We start from the raw sequence: 15,090 nt of genomic DNA on the forward strand, positions 1-15,090 counted from the left end.
CAGTCAGAGGATTAGATATGAACTTCCGGATCCTGGTGGCTGTGTAAAAGTCCTTGTTGATAGGAAAAGACTATAAAGTATTTTGGAGGTAATAGGGTATCATATCAACAATTTACTCTCAAATTGTTCAGAAAAACATTGCTCTGTACTCTATTTGCAACTTTTCTATAATTTTACTTTGAGACTGTCTCAAAATAAAAAAGTGAAATCAAGATAATCCAGAACACTTAATTCCAGAAAGGACCGCCAGGTGGAGGCCTTAGACAAGAGAGCTAATTTTACTTGGCTCTTCCTTTTCTGGATTAAAAGGAGTTTCTTTACTCCGAAAAAGGAAAATTGCATGGATTTCCCTTGCTTCAGGACGTGAACAGAGACATAAACTATAGGTGGTTTTATTCATTGTACGACATCCCTATGAAGTTGAGATTACCTTTTTTTTGAAATTTCATTTCTTTTGGGTAGGGTTTCTCAACCTCAGCACTGTTGACATTTCTGGGGCTAGATAATTCTTTATTGTGAGGCTGTCCTGTGCACTGCAGGAGGTTTAACAGTGTCCCTGGCTTCTACTCACAAAATGTCAGTACATACCTCCCGTTATGACAACCACAAATGTCTCCAGACATTGACAAATACCCCCTAGGAGACAGAAATCACCAACAGGTTGAGAACCACTGTTTTTGGAAACAGCATGGTCTCTGCTCTGAGCACTTTGGTTCCTCTTGCTCAAAAGGGAGCCTAAGAGGTATCTGATCACTCCTAGTGTGGCTGATACAGTGTGCGGGTGGGGGGAGGGGGAACTTTGGGTGCTGGGAACTGAGCCCCAAGACCCTGGGTTCTGGTAGGTACTCAGTGCTGTATCACCCAGGGGTGCTGTTCTGTGCACAGACAAACCACAGAGCCTGGCCTTGGGCAACCAGCCAGGAAGGATAAGGCCTGGGTTCAAGGAAAGAAAGCAGCAGAAACGACTGGGGTAGGATACAAACTCCTTTCCCACAGTAGCCAGAACCCAGATGCCTCCCAGCATAACAGGCAGAACGTTAAGATGCTGGAGAATGGCCTTGGTTTCCATTATCCCTGTTTGTTTTCATTAAAATGTCCTTTCTGCTCCACTTCTCCACCTCCTTCCCTTTCCAACCTCGGATCTGGACCTCCGCCCCTCACCTGCTCCCAGGGGCACCATTATACCTTAAGCATTGAAGCATACAGCCCTCTTCAGCCATGTTATGGCGATTCAAATGCAGTGGAGGACAGTCTCTCCAAATTCAAGTGCACTCTATGGCTGGCCCCATTTACACCATGTTGTCCTGGTTCTTTAAAGTTCAATTCCTCCCCTTTCCATTATAGGTATATCTTCTATAAAAAGTGCAGCTTGCCCCAACCCTTTCAAGAGTTACAAAGTATCATGTCTGCAGTGGCCTGGGAGGGATGGAGATGAGCCCATGGGGACCACTGTGAGGTGCCAAAGAATTTGGGGACAAGGTCAGAAAACTATCATCTCCTGGAAATAAAGCCAGGTTAAAACAAATGCATCATGGCTGGATTTGGCCAACTGTGAAATTAATTCCCCCTCCTACAAAGAGCCAGCCTCCCTCCCTAGAGACAGGAAGGGAGGCACCTTGCCAGCGTGTGGCCCAAAGCAAGTCACTTTACCTCTATGAGCCTCAGTCCACGAAACAACAGATTTAGGGGAGATGATCTATGACTTTATCACATAAAACAAAATTCACTAATATGTCCCATCCCTGCTGAGTCCAAGTATCCTTAAAGTTGGGCCATGTGTGAACAGGCATTTTCTGTGGTCGGTCCTTTTTAACAAGGTGGGATTTTGTCCTGAGGACTTTGTGAACAGATTCTCAGCTTGCCACTACCCTCAGCAGCCCCAGGACCGGCCAGCCCAGCCACTACTATGAGGAGACATGAGCTCTGAGGCTGCCTGGTTGGCATCTCCTACTTAGTGTCCCTTGGGAATAAAAGGAATTTATTCCTGATTTGGTCCCAAACATGTTCAACCCTAGCTCTCAGTTGGGGGGATAAAGCTCCAGGGGGCTAAAATAGTACCTTGCACCAGAAGTACTTAGCAATTGCTGGTTTTGATTCAATGCCTATCTCATGGGGGAAGTTGAACCCTTACCAATGTTCTGCCCTAGTCCTGGTTACTATCTCCCGAACACACTCGCTCATTACTTAGTTGTCTTGCATTGACAGCTCCAGTTGATTCATGCTCATGGCGGGCAGCTGTTGGGTTCTGTGGCCTACCCCCGCCTTCTGAGAGCTACACGGTGTTCCCCTCCTCTGGCTGGAAAGCTCCCTGCAGCCATGTCTTGCTAGATCAGCTGTTCCTGTGGCCACAGCGGATGGGGCTGGATGAACACTGAAGTGAAGCAGGAGAACCGGGGCCAAGAAGCAGATTCAGAAAGCTTGCCTAGAAAACTTGATTTGTACCGGTTTTGCTTGGGAGATGTCGGTGGTCTTGTCATTTGTCCTATCAGCTGGAGAGGCGAGGAGGACAGGCTACAATGCAATGAGAGTCCAGGTCACAGTTAATGCGTTCCAGGGGTCCCAAGGCCCAGCTGCACCATTCCTGAAATTCCGAGTCAACCCCGGATTTTTTTTTTTTTAATTATTATTTAATAGAGAGAGAGCACAAGTAAAGGGAATGGGAGAGGGAGAAGCAGGCTCCCCGCTGAGCAGGGAGCCCAATGTGGGACTCAATCCCAGGACGCCGGGATCATGACCTGAGCTGAAGGCAGACGCTTAACCGACTGAGCCACCCAGGTGTCCCCAACCCTGGATCCCTAAAACAGGGCCCCTCACCCACTTTTGTTTTTCCGTAAGTTGGTTCTAGTTGGTGTATTCCCTTTATGTGTAGCCATAAAGGGTGCAAATAGACACCAAAAATTTGTGGGATTCCCAGCAAGTACAAGCTTCTGAGCTCAAAGGGAGGCCATGGTAAAAATCCCAAAAAACCCGCGGGTACAGGGATTTCAGTCACTGTGCAAAAGACAAGCTGTGACCTAATTAAGTCCCTCTCGACAGCTATAGGTGAAGAAGCACGTGGTCCAGGCTGCGGAGGGCGCCCCCTTGACAGGCAGTGGGCATCGCTAAATCCAGCCCCTAGAACCAACTGGGGTTCTGTGGCACGAAGAAGGTCATTTACCAAAGGACACCCTGGGCCTGGAACTCTGGGATTTCCCCCATGACTTCATTACCCGAACATTCGCTCAAGCCGGAAGACCTTCCGCTTAGTGACATCAAAGAGGTCCCAGACCATAAATAAAGCCATTTCACAAATCAGTCAATCCCCACGTTTCATTCTTGTGCCTTGGAAAGAAATACGGACTTCGTGGTCATGGGATGTTAACTCTTTTATTAACTTAGGGTTAACACTGTATTTGCTTTGTGGATTTCTCTTTTGAAGTTGTGGATTCAATAAACAACAGCTGGGTTCCCCCAGCTCCTAGGGGACAAGGCAAATGCATTACAGTCCAAGAGGGGAGCAGGACCAAATGGAGAACGAGCTCGAAAAAATTTAAGGCAAATGTCACTCCCATATTAAAGGGAACTGATCAAGCAGATCTGCATTTCAATGAAAATATATGAAATATTTGTCAAAATAATTAACATCGGTAAAAATTAGAACATGTAGCTTATAAAATGCCTACACAGGTTTGGCAGAAATAAATCCAACTGTGTCATTAGGCTCATAGTACACACAGACACAGGAGCAACCGCCTCAGAACAAGTCTCCCGGCAAGCAGAGGCCAAGTGTATTTCAAAAAAGCAGTTCCACGAAATGGGCAGTGATCAGATTAATGACTCATGGGCCGGGTTTCCATTTTGGTAAGAGGAATTGCGTAAGTCACCGGGGCTCCTTGTGGCTGGCCCCCGGGATGCTTCCTGGGGACCGTCCTCAGGAGGCTCTGCGTCAGGAAGAGATGATCACTCGGAGTAGGAGGCTCCTGGAGACACGACAGGACGTGGTGACGAGGGGCGCTCGGCTCGCCTACAGGACAGTGCCGTGGAGAGAGGAAGGGTCTTCCCATCCAGACTTGGAACAGGACGTTCGCGGCAGTTCCAGAAGTAGCTGACTGTGGAGAAACAGATGCTCCATCCCCAGTGGTCATGTATTTCACGGCCCCATGTCTATTCTATTTACAGTCTGACCGGACCGTCCCCAGACGGCTTTGTGGCAGGTGGGGGAGCAGGCGCGCGCTCGGCTGGGCACCCCGCACAGGGAGATGGGCCCGGGGCCTGGTGGGTGAGATTCACTGAGGCTGCAGGGAGCACGGGGAGAAGAGTGATGGGTGAAGCCAAGCATCTTGCCTTTCTGCTTTGGTCTTGAAGGTTCAGTAAACTTTTGGTCCCAGAAGCCGCTCCAAAGCTGGAGCTGTGGGTTCCCGGAATTCCTGTTGTCCCCGCTCGGGGTTTGCCAGAAGAACGGAGCCAGCAAGCAGAGCTGGAGAGGCACACCTCCTGGAGGCCACCGCCCATGGGGGCCGGGTGCTCAGAGATGCTGCAGAAGGACCTTGCTCCTAGGGAGATAAAGCTGTTGGACGCGGGGCACCCCTGCAACAGGCCTGGGCTGACAGTGTGGAGAAAAGGCGGATGGACGGACGGACAGGAGGGGCCCCGCCCTCTGCGGTCGGCTGGGGTGCCCCTACCCAGCCAGGAGGCACGTGCGGCAGCAGAACTGAATGAACAGCTTCCGTTCGCAGAGCCGGTTGGACTTCACCATCTCACAGAATGTCTCGTCGGCTGGGGTCCCACCAGGAAAGAGAAAGGGGGGACACGTTACACTTTGGGGCCTGTTAAGATGGTTCCAACCATCCCCTTCCCTGGGCCCCATGATGGGCTGGGAGGGGACGGGAGTCACAGAGGAAGTGGGGGCAGCAGCCAGAGTGGTCCTCACTGTCCTCCCGTGACATGTGAAGCCTGAATATGGCAGAGGGGGCACCTAGCTTGCAGGGGTTCATGCGGGTATAGACGAGTGGGGGGCTCGAGGTGGCAAGGAAGGTAGATAGGGCTGCACCAGCCAGGCCTCAGGGTTCCTGTGCCTCTGTCTTTCCAGATTAAGTGCAGTGGTGGGAAACTTAGTAGGAAGACTCTGGGGGTGGGATAGGGGTGGGGTAGGAGGACAGGCCTGGAAGGGACAGGCAGGGAAGCTGCTCCCGTGTCCTGGGAGCACTCCAAACCAAACGGGACAGGAAGGAGAGAGCTGTCAGGGCTAATGGAAAGGCGAAGGGGAAGAGGGAGGGAAGCCAGCCCATCCCAGCTGGCTGCTCGCTTTTGGAGCTGCCTGGTCACTGACAGGACCGGGAAGACCCTCCTGTGACCACCTCACTTTCTCGGGCTGGAACTATAACCTGAGTGGGTGTCATCCTAAAGAGGGAGCTTCCTAGCCTTTCAAAGTGCACAATTCTGCGAACCAAAGAAATGACCAAACACCACGGCAAGGAGGCCACATTGAGATCTGCAGGACATTCCGGGTCTGTGCTCAGCCAGGGCGGGGCCAGGGATGGCTCCATGGGACCGCCAGGTTCCTCTCTTGTAAGCCAGTTCATAGTGCCCAGAGCTGGCCCTCACCGTTCCTCCTGGTGGCCAGCTGAGCACGGAATCTACCCTGCCACACCACGTCTCCAGGCCAGAGTCCTCTGCCTGGAATCCCCAAACTGGACTCTGGGTTCCCCCAGAGTTTATGCCTTCATGGCCCTCCCTGGTCTCCAGGGGACCTCGAGAACCAGGGATCTCCCACAGCTCAGACGCAGGGCTTCCCTGTGGGATGTGCGGGCCTCAACTCTGGGTTCTGAGGCTGAGACCGTCTGGGCCCCCTGGCTTGGAGCCCCGAGGTCAGGCCTCTCCTAAGAGAACTCACCACACCCAGGCCACTGGGGCTCACGGCATGAGAGTGGGAACAGTACAAGCACAAAATCAGTTTTAAGAGTCACCCAACAAACAGAGCAGCAGTAGCCTGTGGCCAGGATGCCTCGCTGATCAATGACAGAGGCGTAAAGGGACAGGAGAATGAGAGGGATCCCCGATGGTCACCCAAAGGGGTGGCCCGCCCACCCTTCAGAAGGGCTGCTGTGCCTGCATCTCCTTTTCCTTTCTCTTTTGGCCACAAGCCACGAGCTGGGCTCCTCCAAGGGCAGCCCCGCGGGTGCTCACCGTTGCTGCACGTGTGGTTGGTGATGCACGTGCTGCCCAGCAGCGTGAAGCCCGTCTTACACCTGCTACAGTTCCTGCTGGAGCCTTCGCAGCTCAGGCAGCTCTCGTCACACCTGCCGGAGGACACAGGTTCATGCCGCTGCTGCGGGAAGGGGCCCGAGCGCTCCACGCACCCCTCCCGGAGCCCCCCTACCCTCCTGCCCGCCCTGCAACTGTGACGGCCTGAAACCCCAGACAAGCGTCTGCACATCCCTCCATCCGCCTGATTGCACTATCGCCCAGGGGAAGGGTGAAGACGGTCACGGCCAGAGGGCAGGAGCCTGCCGGGGGGCTGATGGACCCAGGCCCCAGTGGCTCACGGACTCCCTGTGGCTCACCTGGACACTTTCTTGGGCACTGTGGCACCTGCCCCACAGCTGGCTCCTCAAGCAGCATCAGCACACGCACCCCTGGGCAGCTGCCCAGCTCAAGCTATAGCGCTGGGACTCAGGGACAGGGATGTGGCAAACCCAATCCCAGAGCAGGCCCGGGGGGGACTGCTGCGGCCCAGGAGGCTGAGCGGCCCTCACGGTGATGCCAGCCTCTCCCCAGGGTGGGGGGGCCGGGTAAGGGTCTTGCAGTTCCTGCCCCCAGAGATGGGACCCGGGGCTCTTTCTACTAGAGAGTACCGTGACCCCAGGGGATGGGTGGCACACAGCGGCTCACAGGCCACATCAGCAGTTGTACTGAAACAGTCACTCGCTCATCTATAGATCACCTGTGGCTGCTTCTGCGGGGGCAGAATGGAATAGCTGGGAAGGAGACCGCAGGGCCTGCCAAGCCCGAACTACCGACCACCAGGCCCTCTAAAAGGAGAAAGAGCTCGCCATCCCCGCCCCAGAACCTGCATCCGCACCTCACCCGCTCTGGGCTGCGTGCGGGCGTGGGCCGCACCCGCTGCCTTTTCTGAGTCCAGCTCCTGGTGCCAGGGTCTCACCAGGCTCCAGCCCGTCACCCTCCTTCTCCGCGGATGCCCGCCGCAGGCGGAACCGCCCCGGAGGCGGCGCGCAGGCGGGGCGGGCGGGGCAGGAGGAGCCCAGGCGGGGTGGGCGGGGCATCTGGAGCGGGAGCCGGGTTCCGAGGACTCCTGCCTCTGCCCGGTGTGGGCAGTTCTTTGCTGAGGACTCATGCCACTTGCCGCGTCCGCAGCTAGACGCCATCAACAACCTGGGGGCGGTTGATGGTCCCTCCCCGACGCGGCCTTCCGCTGGACAACCGGGGGTTAGGGCGGGGCCTGCTGCGTGGGACCCTGTTTCTATGCACTTTGGGGAAGCCGCTAGGGTCTGGCCCCCGTCCTGCTGCACCCTGGGGGTGGCTCAGCCAGAGACCCCGATACCACAGCCCAAGGGATGACTTCCCCCGGGGATCCCTGCTTCTTTTACCGACCAGCCCCGTAGGACCAGAACTAGGGCCTCTCCTCACTGCTCAGCGGGAGGTCAGTGGTCCCAAAGGCCTGGGGCCAGCACTCCCAGCCCGTGGCTGAGGGCGGCTTCAACGGAACACTGAGTGGGGCAGGCGAAGGTAGAGAACCACCTGCTTGAATCTGGAGAAGAAGGTAAGAAGAAAGACTTCTTCCACCAAGCTCAGGAGTCTCCCTGCCCCCCCACGCCCCCGTGGGAATGCAGGTGTGTCTGTCTTCTAGGGCTGTGTAACAGACTCGGACAAACCCGGCAGCTTAACACAACACCAGTCAGTACCTCCCAGTCCTGCAGGCAGAGAATCCTGGGCAGGCTCTGAGCAGCTCCCTGTTTGGGGTCTCACAAGGCCCGGGTCAAGGAATGGGCTAGCCTGGGCTTGGCTGTGGAGGCCCCAGCTCAGGGGAAGAATCCAGAATCATGAGGGATGATGTCCCTCCAGGGACTGCTCAATGCCCCCCTCAACCAACAGCCTTGCGGGCGCCTGGGTGGCTCAGTGGGTTAAGCCTCTGCCTTTGGCTCAGGTCATGATCTCAGGGTCCTGGGATCGAGCCCCACATCTGGCTCCCTGCTCATCCCCCATAACCCCCCTGGATGCCTCTCTGCCTACTTGTGATTTCTGTCAAAATAAATAAATAAATAAATAAAGTCTTAAAAAAAACCCAACGGCCTTGAGGTCCCTGCTTCTCTGTAAGAGCCTTGTGGCCTCCTTTCTGCCCCACAGGCAGTCCTCTTAGGCAGGGGGGCTTCCAAACACCTCTGGTTCTGTCACTTTCTACAGTACCTACTTCCCCCATAAACACCATGGCAACTTTGTCCTGCCAGACTCCGGAAATGGGCCTGCCCACTGTAGCCCCTCTTCCCCTCTTCCCTGCTCCAATGCAGGGGCCAGGTCCTCTTCTCTCCTTTTGCCTTTAGGCTGTTCCCAGTGAGCGTCAGACAGCAAGTCTTGTCGCACTTCAGTCTGAGCACAGAACAAAGCAGAAGGCAGGCATGGTCTCTGCCCCGCTGGCCACCCAGGAGGGGCGGAGGGAGCAGAGGACAGTGGGGAGGCCTGGGGGCATGATAGGCCAGCCACCCCTCAGGCAGACACCCCAGCGAATTGCTGTCTTCAGAGAGGTCCTTGCTTGCACTTCTGGGTCCTCTTACTACACCTTGGGGGGTGTCCAGCCCCTCCTCTGAGATCTTCATCATGGACTCTTCTCCACTTTGGGCCTCGCTTTGTGGGTCTTCTTGGCCTCTTGGCTGCCAAGCCAGCAGGCCTGAGTCCTGGCCTGGCTTTCCCACAGAGCAGCCAGGGCCCACCAGCCGGGGCTAGGTCCAGCACCACACAGCACCCTGGGGCCTGCAGGAGGCCGAATCCTAAAAGTTTCGAGCGCCTGAGTGGGGAGAGGCCCTGCACAACCCAGCAGACCAAGACTGCTCTTCCTTCAGGAGGAATCCACGCAGAAGGGGAGTTCAGAGCCACGGGACTCTGAAGATGAAATATTCCTGAAAGGCTGGCATTTTACCACCTCAGCGCCTTGTGTGGGGCTTCTCCTGGGGGTGTATCTCCAAGATCTGCTGTGTGAGCCCCAACACTGGACTCCCCTCTGGGGCTGAAAGCTTTCCCTCCTGTGGAGGGAAGACAGAAACTGCTGTCTTCTGATGTCAAGGAGGGGCTCGGGGGTGGGGCTGCCTAACTCCTACCTCCTGGGCTGGGGAGGCCATAGTTTCTGGGTGCCCCGTGGGGTGTGGGTGGCCACGCTCATGGGGATGCCCAGCATCCTGTGGGATCCTGGGCATCTGACAAATGGAAGTGATTACCACTGTTTAATTCCACATTCTCCCTGGGCTGCCATACTTAGTGTAATTATCGTTGAACCAGCAGGCTGGTTAAAATGAAAGGCTTACTTCAGACACCCATGCTGAGGACCCTACGCAGGACTCAGCGAGGATGGGTGAAGGTGGCAAGACTCCTATTTCAAACCAGCTCAAAAGAGGGGGTTGACCCCTGTCCAGATATATAACCTTTCGGAACCTTCTTCTGGGAGTCCAAAAAGCGCAAGGACTTGGTGGTCTCTCATTGGGTGACTGTTGGTTCTTTTGTTTGTTTGCTTTTTGTTTTGTTCTGGTTTTGTTTTTTTGTTTTTTTAAAGATTTTATTTACTTATTTGACAGAGAGAGAGAAAGAGCACAAGCAGGGGGAGCAACACGCAGAGGGAGAGGGAGAAGCAAGCTTCCTGCCTAGCAGAGAGGACGATTCAGGGCTCAATCCCAGGATCCCAGGACCCTGACCCAATCCGAAGGCAGATGCTTAACTGACTGAGCTACCCAGGTGCCCTGCTTGTTTTTGTTTTAAGAAAATACATTAGAAACGAGAGCAGTTCTCAAACACAGCCCAGAGAGCCAACTCCATTGTGGGTTCCCAGCTGTGAGCTGAAAGACAGGGCAAGGTCTCCCCAGCCCAGCTGTACTATGTGTCTCTAGGGCTCCCTAGTTTTGAGTTTATTTCAGAAGGAAGGCCCCTCCCCCACCCCACCATCATTATCATCAAGGCCACCTTGCAACATCTCATTATTGCTCTCACCCTGAACAAGAAAGGCGGCCTTGCCTGTCTGGGGATCTAGGTTATGAAGTCCTGAGGAAAAGGCAGTAACTATTTAGCAAGACAAGAGGACACCCAAGAAATGGCTTCTTCTTCCACTGCTCATGTCCAATGAGAAAGGTAAGGAACACTACAGGGCTAGAAGCCATCAAAAAGAATGGTGCGCTACACAGACACACATGAAAAGGAGAACGAGTTACAATCTATGTTCACTGACTGCGTAGGGAATGGCTTTAGAATGAGGACATTGTCTGGACCTAAATTTTCTCTATCTAATGTAAAATGAAAAGAAAAAAATCCCCAAACGAAGCCCAACACATGGTTTCCCTAGTGACCACCAGTGTGATTGCATCCGGGGCTGTAGCACAGGAGGAGCTCCCGTGGGGGCTGCCAAGGCTGCATGAGTATCGGCAGACAGGCACCTTGTCACTCTGCCTCCTGCCCCAACCCAGCCACAGAGCTTCAGGCACTCAAAACTCATTAAATGAACAAAGGAATGAAAGCCACCAACAAACTTGTGACCTTGGTAATCACCAACTACAGGGGTCCCTCCACTCTAAATGGGTTCTGGTACCCCCACTGTACCTACAGCTCCCTCTACAGTGATGTGACATGGCACCCTCCCCCAGCCCCAGGGAATCTCCCTTTGCTGGCACAGGGAAACACCATTCCCCGGCAATCTTTTTCTTATGTTTACTTTTTAAAGATTTATTTATTTCTTTGTCAGAGACTGAGAGAGCGCGCGCACAAGCAGGGGGAGAGGCAGGCAGAGGCAGAGGGAGAAGCAGGCTCCCCGCTGAGCAAGAAGCCCAATGTGGGACTCGATCCCAGGACTCTGGGATCATGACCTGAGCCAAAGGCAGATGCCTAACTGACTGAGCCACCCAGGTGCCCCAACATCTATTTATTTATTTGAGAGAGAGAGAAAGGGCAGGGGGAGGGGCAGAGGGAGAGGGAGAAAGAGACTCTCAAGCAGACTCTTTGCTGAGCGTGGAGCCCAACGGGGGGCTTGATCTCACAAACTTGAGATCATGACCTGAGCCAAAATCTAGAGTGGGGTGCTTAACCAACTGAGCCACCCAGGAGCCCCACTCATTCCCCCACAATCCTGGTCTGAGCCAGGAAGACATCTGAAAGGACTGCGTACCTTCGGCACACTTTGTGGGGCAAGCCCAGCATCTCCTCTGGATAGAAGCCTTCGCCACAGGCCGGCACACATTTCCAGTCTTGGAAGTGGAAGTTTGCTGCACAGTGAATACATTCTTCTCTGCTGGGCCCTGGTCAGGTATGGGACAGAAGCAGATGTCAGGAACGGCCTGCCCATGACCATGTTCCGGGCCTGGCACAGAGCCCTGGGGACCTGGGGAATGGTCCAGATGCCCCACGTCCACCACCGCAGCTAGGGTTCCCAGCTGCCCACTTTCTGCCTGCCCCAGGCCATCCTCGCCCACGTCCCCATTTTGCAGGGAGGGACGTGGAGGCATGAGCTAGGCTCAGCATAATTCCCACTGCCTGGGCCATGTCTGATGGCCCTGACTCCAAACGTTTCCTTGCCAAGAGCCCTTGGTCTTGCTTCTTTTTGCTGGTGGCCGCCTTGTATAGTTTGGAGCACTTAAAGTGTGTTTGTACCAAACACACCTACTGCACCTACTGCAAGTGCGGAATCCATAACACCCTGGATTCCAAATGCTTCGCATAACAACGGCATGAAAAAGTGCTGATTTTTATGTTCATTATTTGTTGAAATGATAATATCTTAGGGACACTGGGTTAAATAAGATATGCTATTAGCCTTATTTCTGCCTGTTTTTCTAGGAAATGTAACATTGTATCAGTGGCTCACATTAGCGGCTCACCTATTTCTCTGGGATGGATGACCTTGTAGGAAGTGGGAAAAGTGAAGGAAGAGATTTTGGCAGTCGGTGTGGACAATCAGGCCATTTTTGACCACAGAGAGCAAACAACTAAGGGCTTACGGAGTGGGGAGTGGCAACCCCAAGAGACCAAAGCTCAGAAGGAAGGACCAAGAGTCCAGAGGGAGAACCTGCAGCTCAACCCGAGTGGACTCATCAGCCTGCAGCAGAAGTTGGTTCAGAATGAAGAAACTGCTATCCGTCTGTCCGTCACTCATTTAACAACCAGTAAGCTCCAGAGTCTACTCTGTGTCAAATGTCGCTGAGGAGCCTCTGATGGGGCATCAGAGGCAGCGAGGTGGCCCCTGGCTGATAGCTTAGGGGGTTGAACATGGGGAAGAAGTCATCTTAGATGCTTCTGGTGATCACAGTCCCTTGTTAAACTTCCTCCTCTAGTTCTGCTGTGGTCTTTGGTCGAGGCCTGGCAGCTAAGGCAGTGATCTCTGGCTCTCTTCCTGGAGTGGCTCCTGGACTTAGAAGGGGCCTCTTGGCTGTGTCAAGGGAAGACCCCCTTACAGACAGGGGTCTGCTGCGTGGTCCCACTGGCCCCAAGTTTCAGTGTTCTGGCAGCTGGTTTCATCGCTCAGAACTACAGCTTTCTGCCTGGAAGGGAATTCTGAGCTCATCCAGCATTGAGAGTGGGATGCAGAAGCAGGAGCCTTTGGGAGGGGGGGTTTCATAATCAACACCACCCACCCACCCACAGTGTCCACATGGATGTCCTCCTTCCTTCACCACAATGCCCTGCAGACATGTAGGGTTTCTGTCCAGTTATATTATGTCATTCTAGATGGAAGACTACTCCTGTGCTCTGCCTCTCCCACCCCATCACTAATCCTTAGGGAGCATCTGGCATTGGCCATTTGGCCCTTGGAAGCCCAGGGCCTCAGGAGCTGTGCGGTCCCTATGGCTGTCCCTGCTGGGGCCTCCCCTGCTGAACACTGTTACCCACATTCTCCTGCCTTAGTCAGTAGGGTCCTTGATGCCTAAGGAGCTTCTGTGGTGGGAGAGAACACTTGTTTGTGTCTGTGTAGTTGACCTTGACCAACAGGGTTTGGGGCACCAACCCCCCCATGATGTCGAAAATCTGCATGTAACTTTCGATTTCCCCAAAACTTAACTACTAAGTGCCTACTGTTGGCCAGAAGCCTTTCTGATAACATAAACAATTACCACATATTGTGTACATTATACATATTATATACCGCATTCTTAGAATAAATTTAGCTACACAAAGAAAATGTTATTAAGAAAATCGTAAGGAAGAGAAAATATATTTACTCTACTGTATGTATTGAAAAAAGAATCAGTGTCTATGTGGACCCATGCAGGTCAAACCCACATTGTTCAAGGGTCAATTGTATTTATTTATTTATTTTTAAAGATTTTATTTATTTATTTGAGAGAGAGAGAGCCTGAGAGGGGAGAAGCTCAGAGGTAGAAGCAGACTCCCCATGGAGCTGGGAGCCCAATGCGGGACTTGATCCTGGGACTCTGGGATCATGACCTGAGCTGAAGGCAGTTGCCCAACCAACTGAGCCACCCAGGCGTCCCATGGGTCAATTGTATTTAGTTAGAAGTTCAATTTACTAAACTTTAAAGGGAATGAAGCACACTCAGCGGGGGAAGAGGAAGAATTTCTGGCAATGGATGGTGGAGAGGAATGATGGGAATGGACTTCATACCAGGGAAGTGTACACTTAAAAACAGTTAAGATGGCAAACTTGATAAGGGTAGTTTGCCGCAATAATAAAAAAGCTGATTAAACACCAATTTTCAGGACTGACCATTTTCACAATTACCACAATCTATGAACTTTAGAACCCAAAGTCTCTTAAGGATTCTATGCAGTTACAAGTCTCTGCAGGCTTCAGACACTTGAAAAGCACCCCCAGATCCTCACCCTAAGATGGGGTTTGCTTACTCGGGACCCAATGTATCATTTGTGGGGTCTACTACAAAGTGAACATGTGGGGTCCTTGTTCCAAACGCAGGCAAAATGTGCCATTAAGTGCATAACGTATAACACCCTTTCCTGGCTTCTGCAATCTCTCTTTCCAGCTGTCATGGAGCTGGGATCTGCTATTTCATGCCCTTCTCCCTTGGGCTTGAGGAAGAGATGCCCATGAGTGGGGGCCGACCCTCACACGGACCTGAGGCACCACCCCTCAACTTGTCATGCATATGCTTTACCAGCTGCGCAGTCCTGACCAATGGGCCATGTCCCAACTGGGAACAAGCTGAGCCAGGCACCTCCCTGTCCCATGGGTCCCCTACAGCAACCCACAGCTGGCAGGCAACCCTAAGGGGTCACGTCCTCTATATCAGGACTCTGGGTATTTGGAACAGGAATGGGCAAGAGGCTTGTCCAAAAGCCCTGGGGCACTGCCAGCCCCGAGTGGAGACAGATGCCACCATGTCCCACCCTGCACTTGTCCCTGACCACAACCCTCCCCATGACCATGCTTAGGCCTCTGTATCAGGGATGGGCAGCAGTGATCACTGAGCTGGGGCAGCGAGGGGAAGGCTAGGTGGGCCAGGGGCCTCCAGGGGGAGGGGAGCTGACAGCTGAGAACAGCAACTTCCAGACACAGACTCACATCTGACAGGGAGCAAAGAAACCTCTAGGCCACTCAGAGCAGAGAAGCAGGTCCTCTCCCGAGCAGCTGCCAGGGACTGGATGCGTGCATCTTAGGAGCTTAGAAAGAAGCCAGGCAGGCAGGCACATGGAGGCAGAGAGACACCCCCCCTCCCATCAGCAACAGCCTTAGCCCTGCAAACCATTGAATTCAATGCCTGAAGGGACAGAGAAGTCACCGTGTTGAGATGAGAGAAACTATGAGCATCTCTACAAAGCTGTTTGCCAACAGGCAGTCTGGGGACGCGAAGAAAGAAAAGTAAATCGAATTATTGAAATCAAAAGCAGTGTAAAGGCACATTTCTGAATTTTATGGATTACGGGTGACTATGA

General features: G+C 53.4%; 1 protein-coding gene across 2 annotated transcripts in view; it reads right to left on the reverse strand.

The window, feature by feature from the left end:
* Positions 1-3,347: 3,347 nt before the first annotated feature.
* The window catches only part of PCSK6 (proprotein convertase subtilisin/kexin type 6), a gene marked incomplete at its 5' end in the record, with an annotated part of 179,205 nt that continues 167,462 nt past the window's right edge, over positions 3,348-15,090 (reverse strand). For both annotated transcript variants that reach the window (XM_080808819.1, XM_080808818.1), the window contains 3 exons: positions 3,348-4,755; positions 6,166-6,278; positions 11,354-11,483. In XM_080808819.1, the coding sequence (XP_080664945.1) occupies positions 4,658-4,755; positions 6,166-6,278; positions 11,354-11,483 (341 nt within the window). In that variant the 3' untranslated portion in view covers positions 3,348-4,657. The remainder of the gene's footprint in view (positions 4,756-6,165; positions 6,279-11,353; positions 11,484-15,090) is intronic.

This window comes from Martes martes (genome assembly GCF_963455335.1).
Source record: "Martes martes genome assembly, chromosome: 7".
NCBI lineage: Eukaryota > Metazoa > Chordata > Mammalia > Carnivora > Mustelidae > Martes > Martes martes.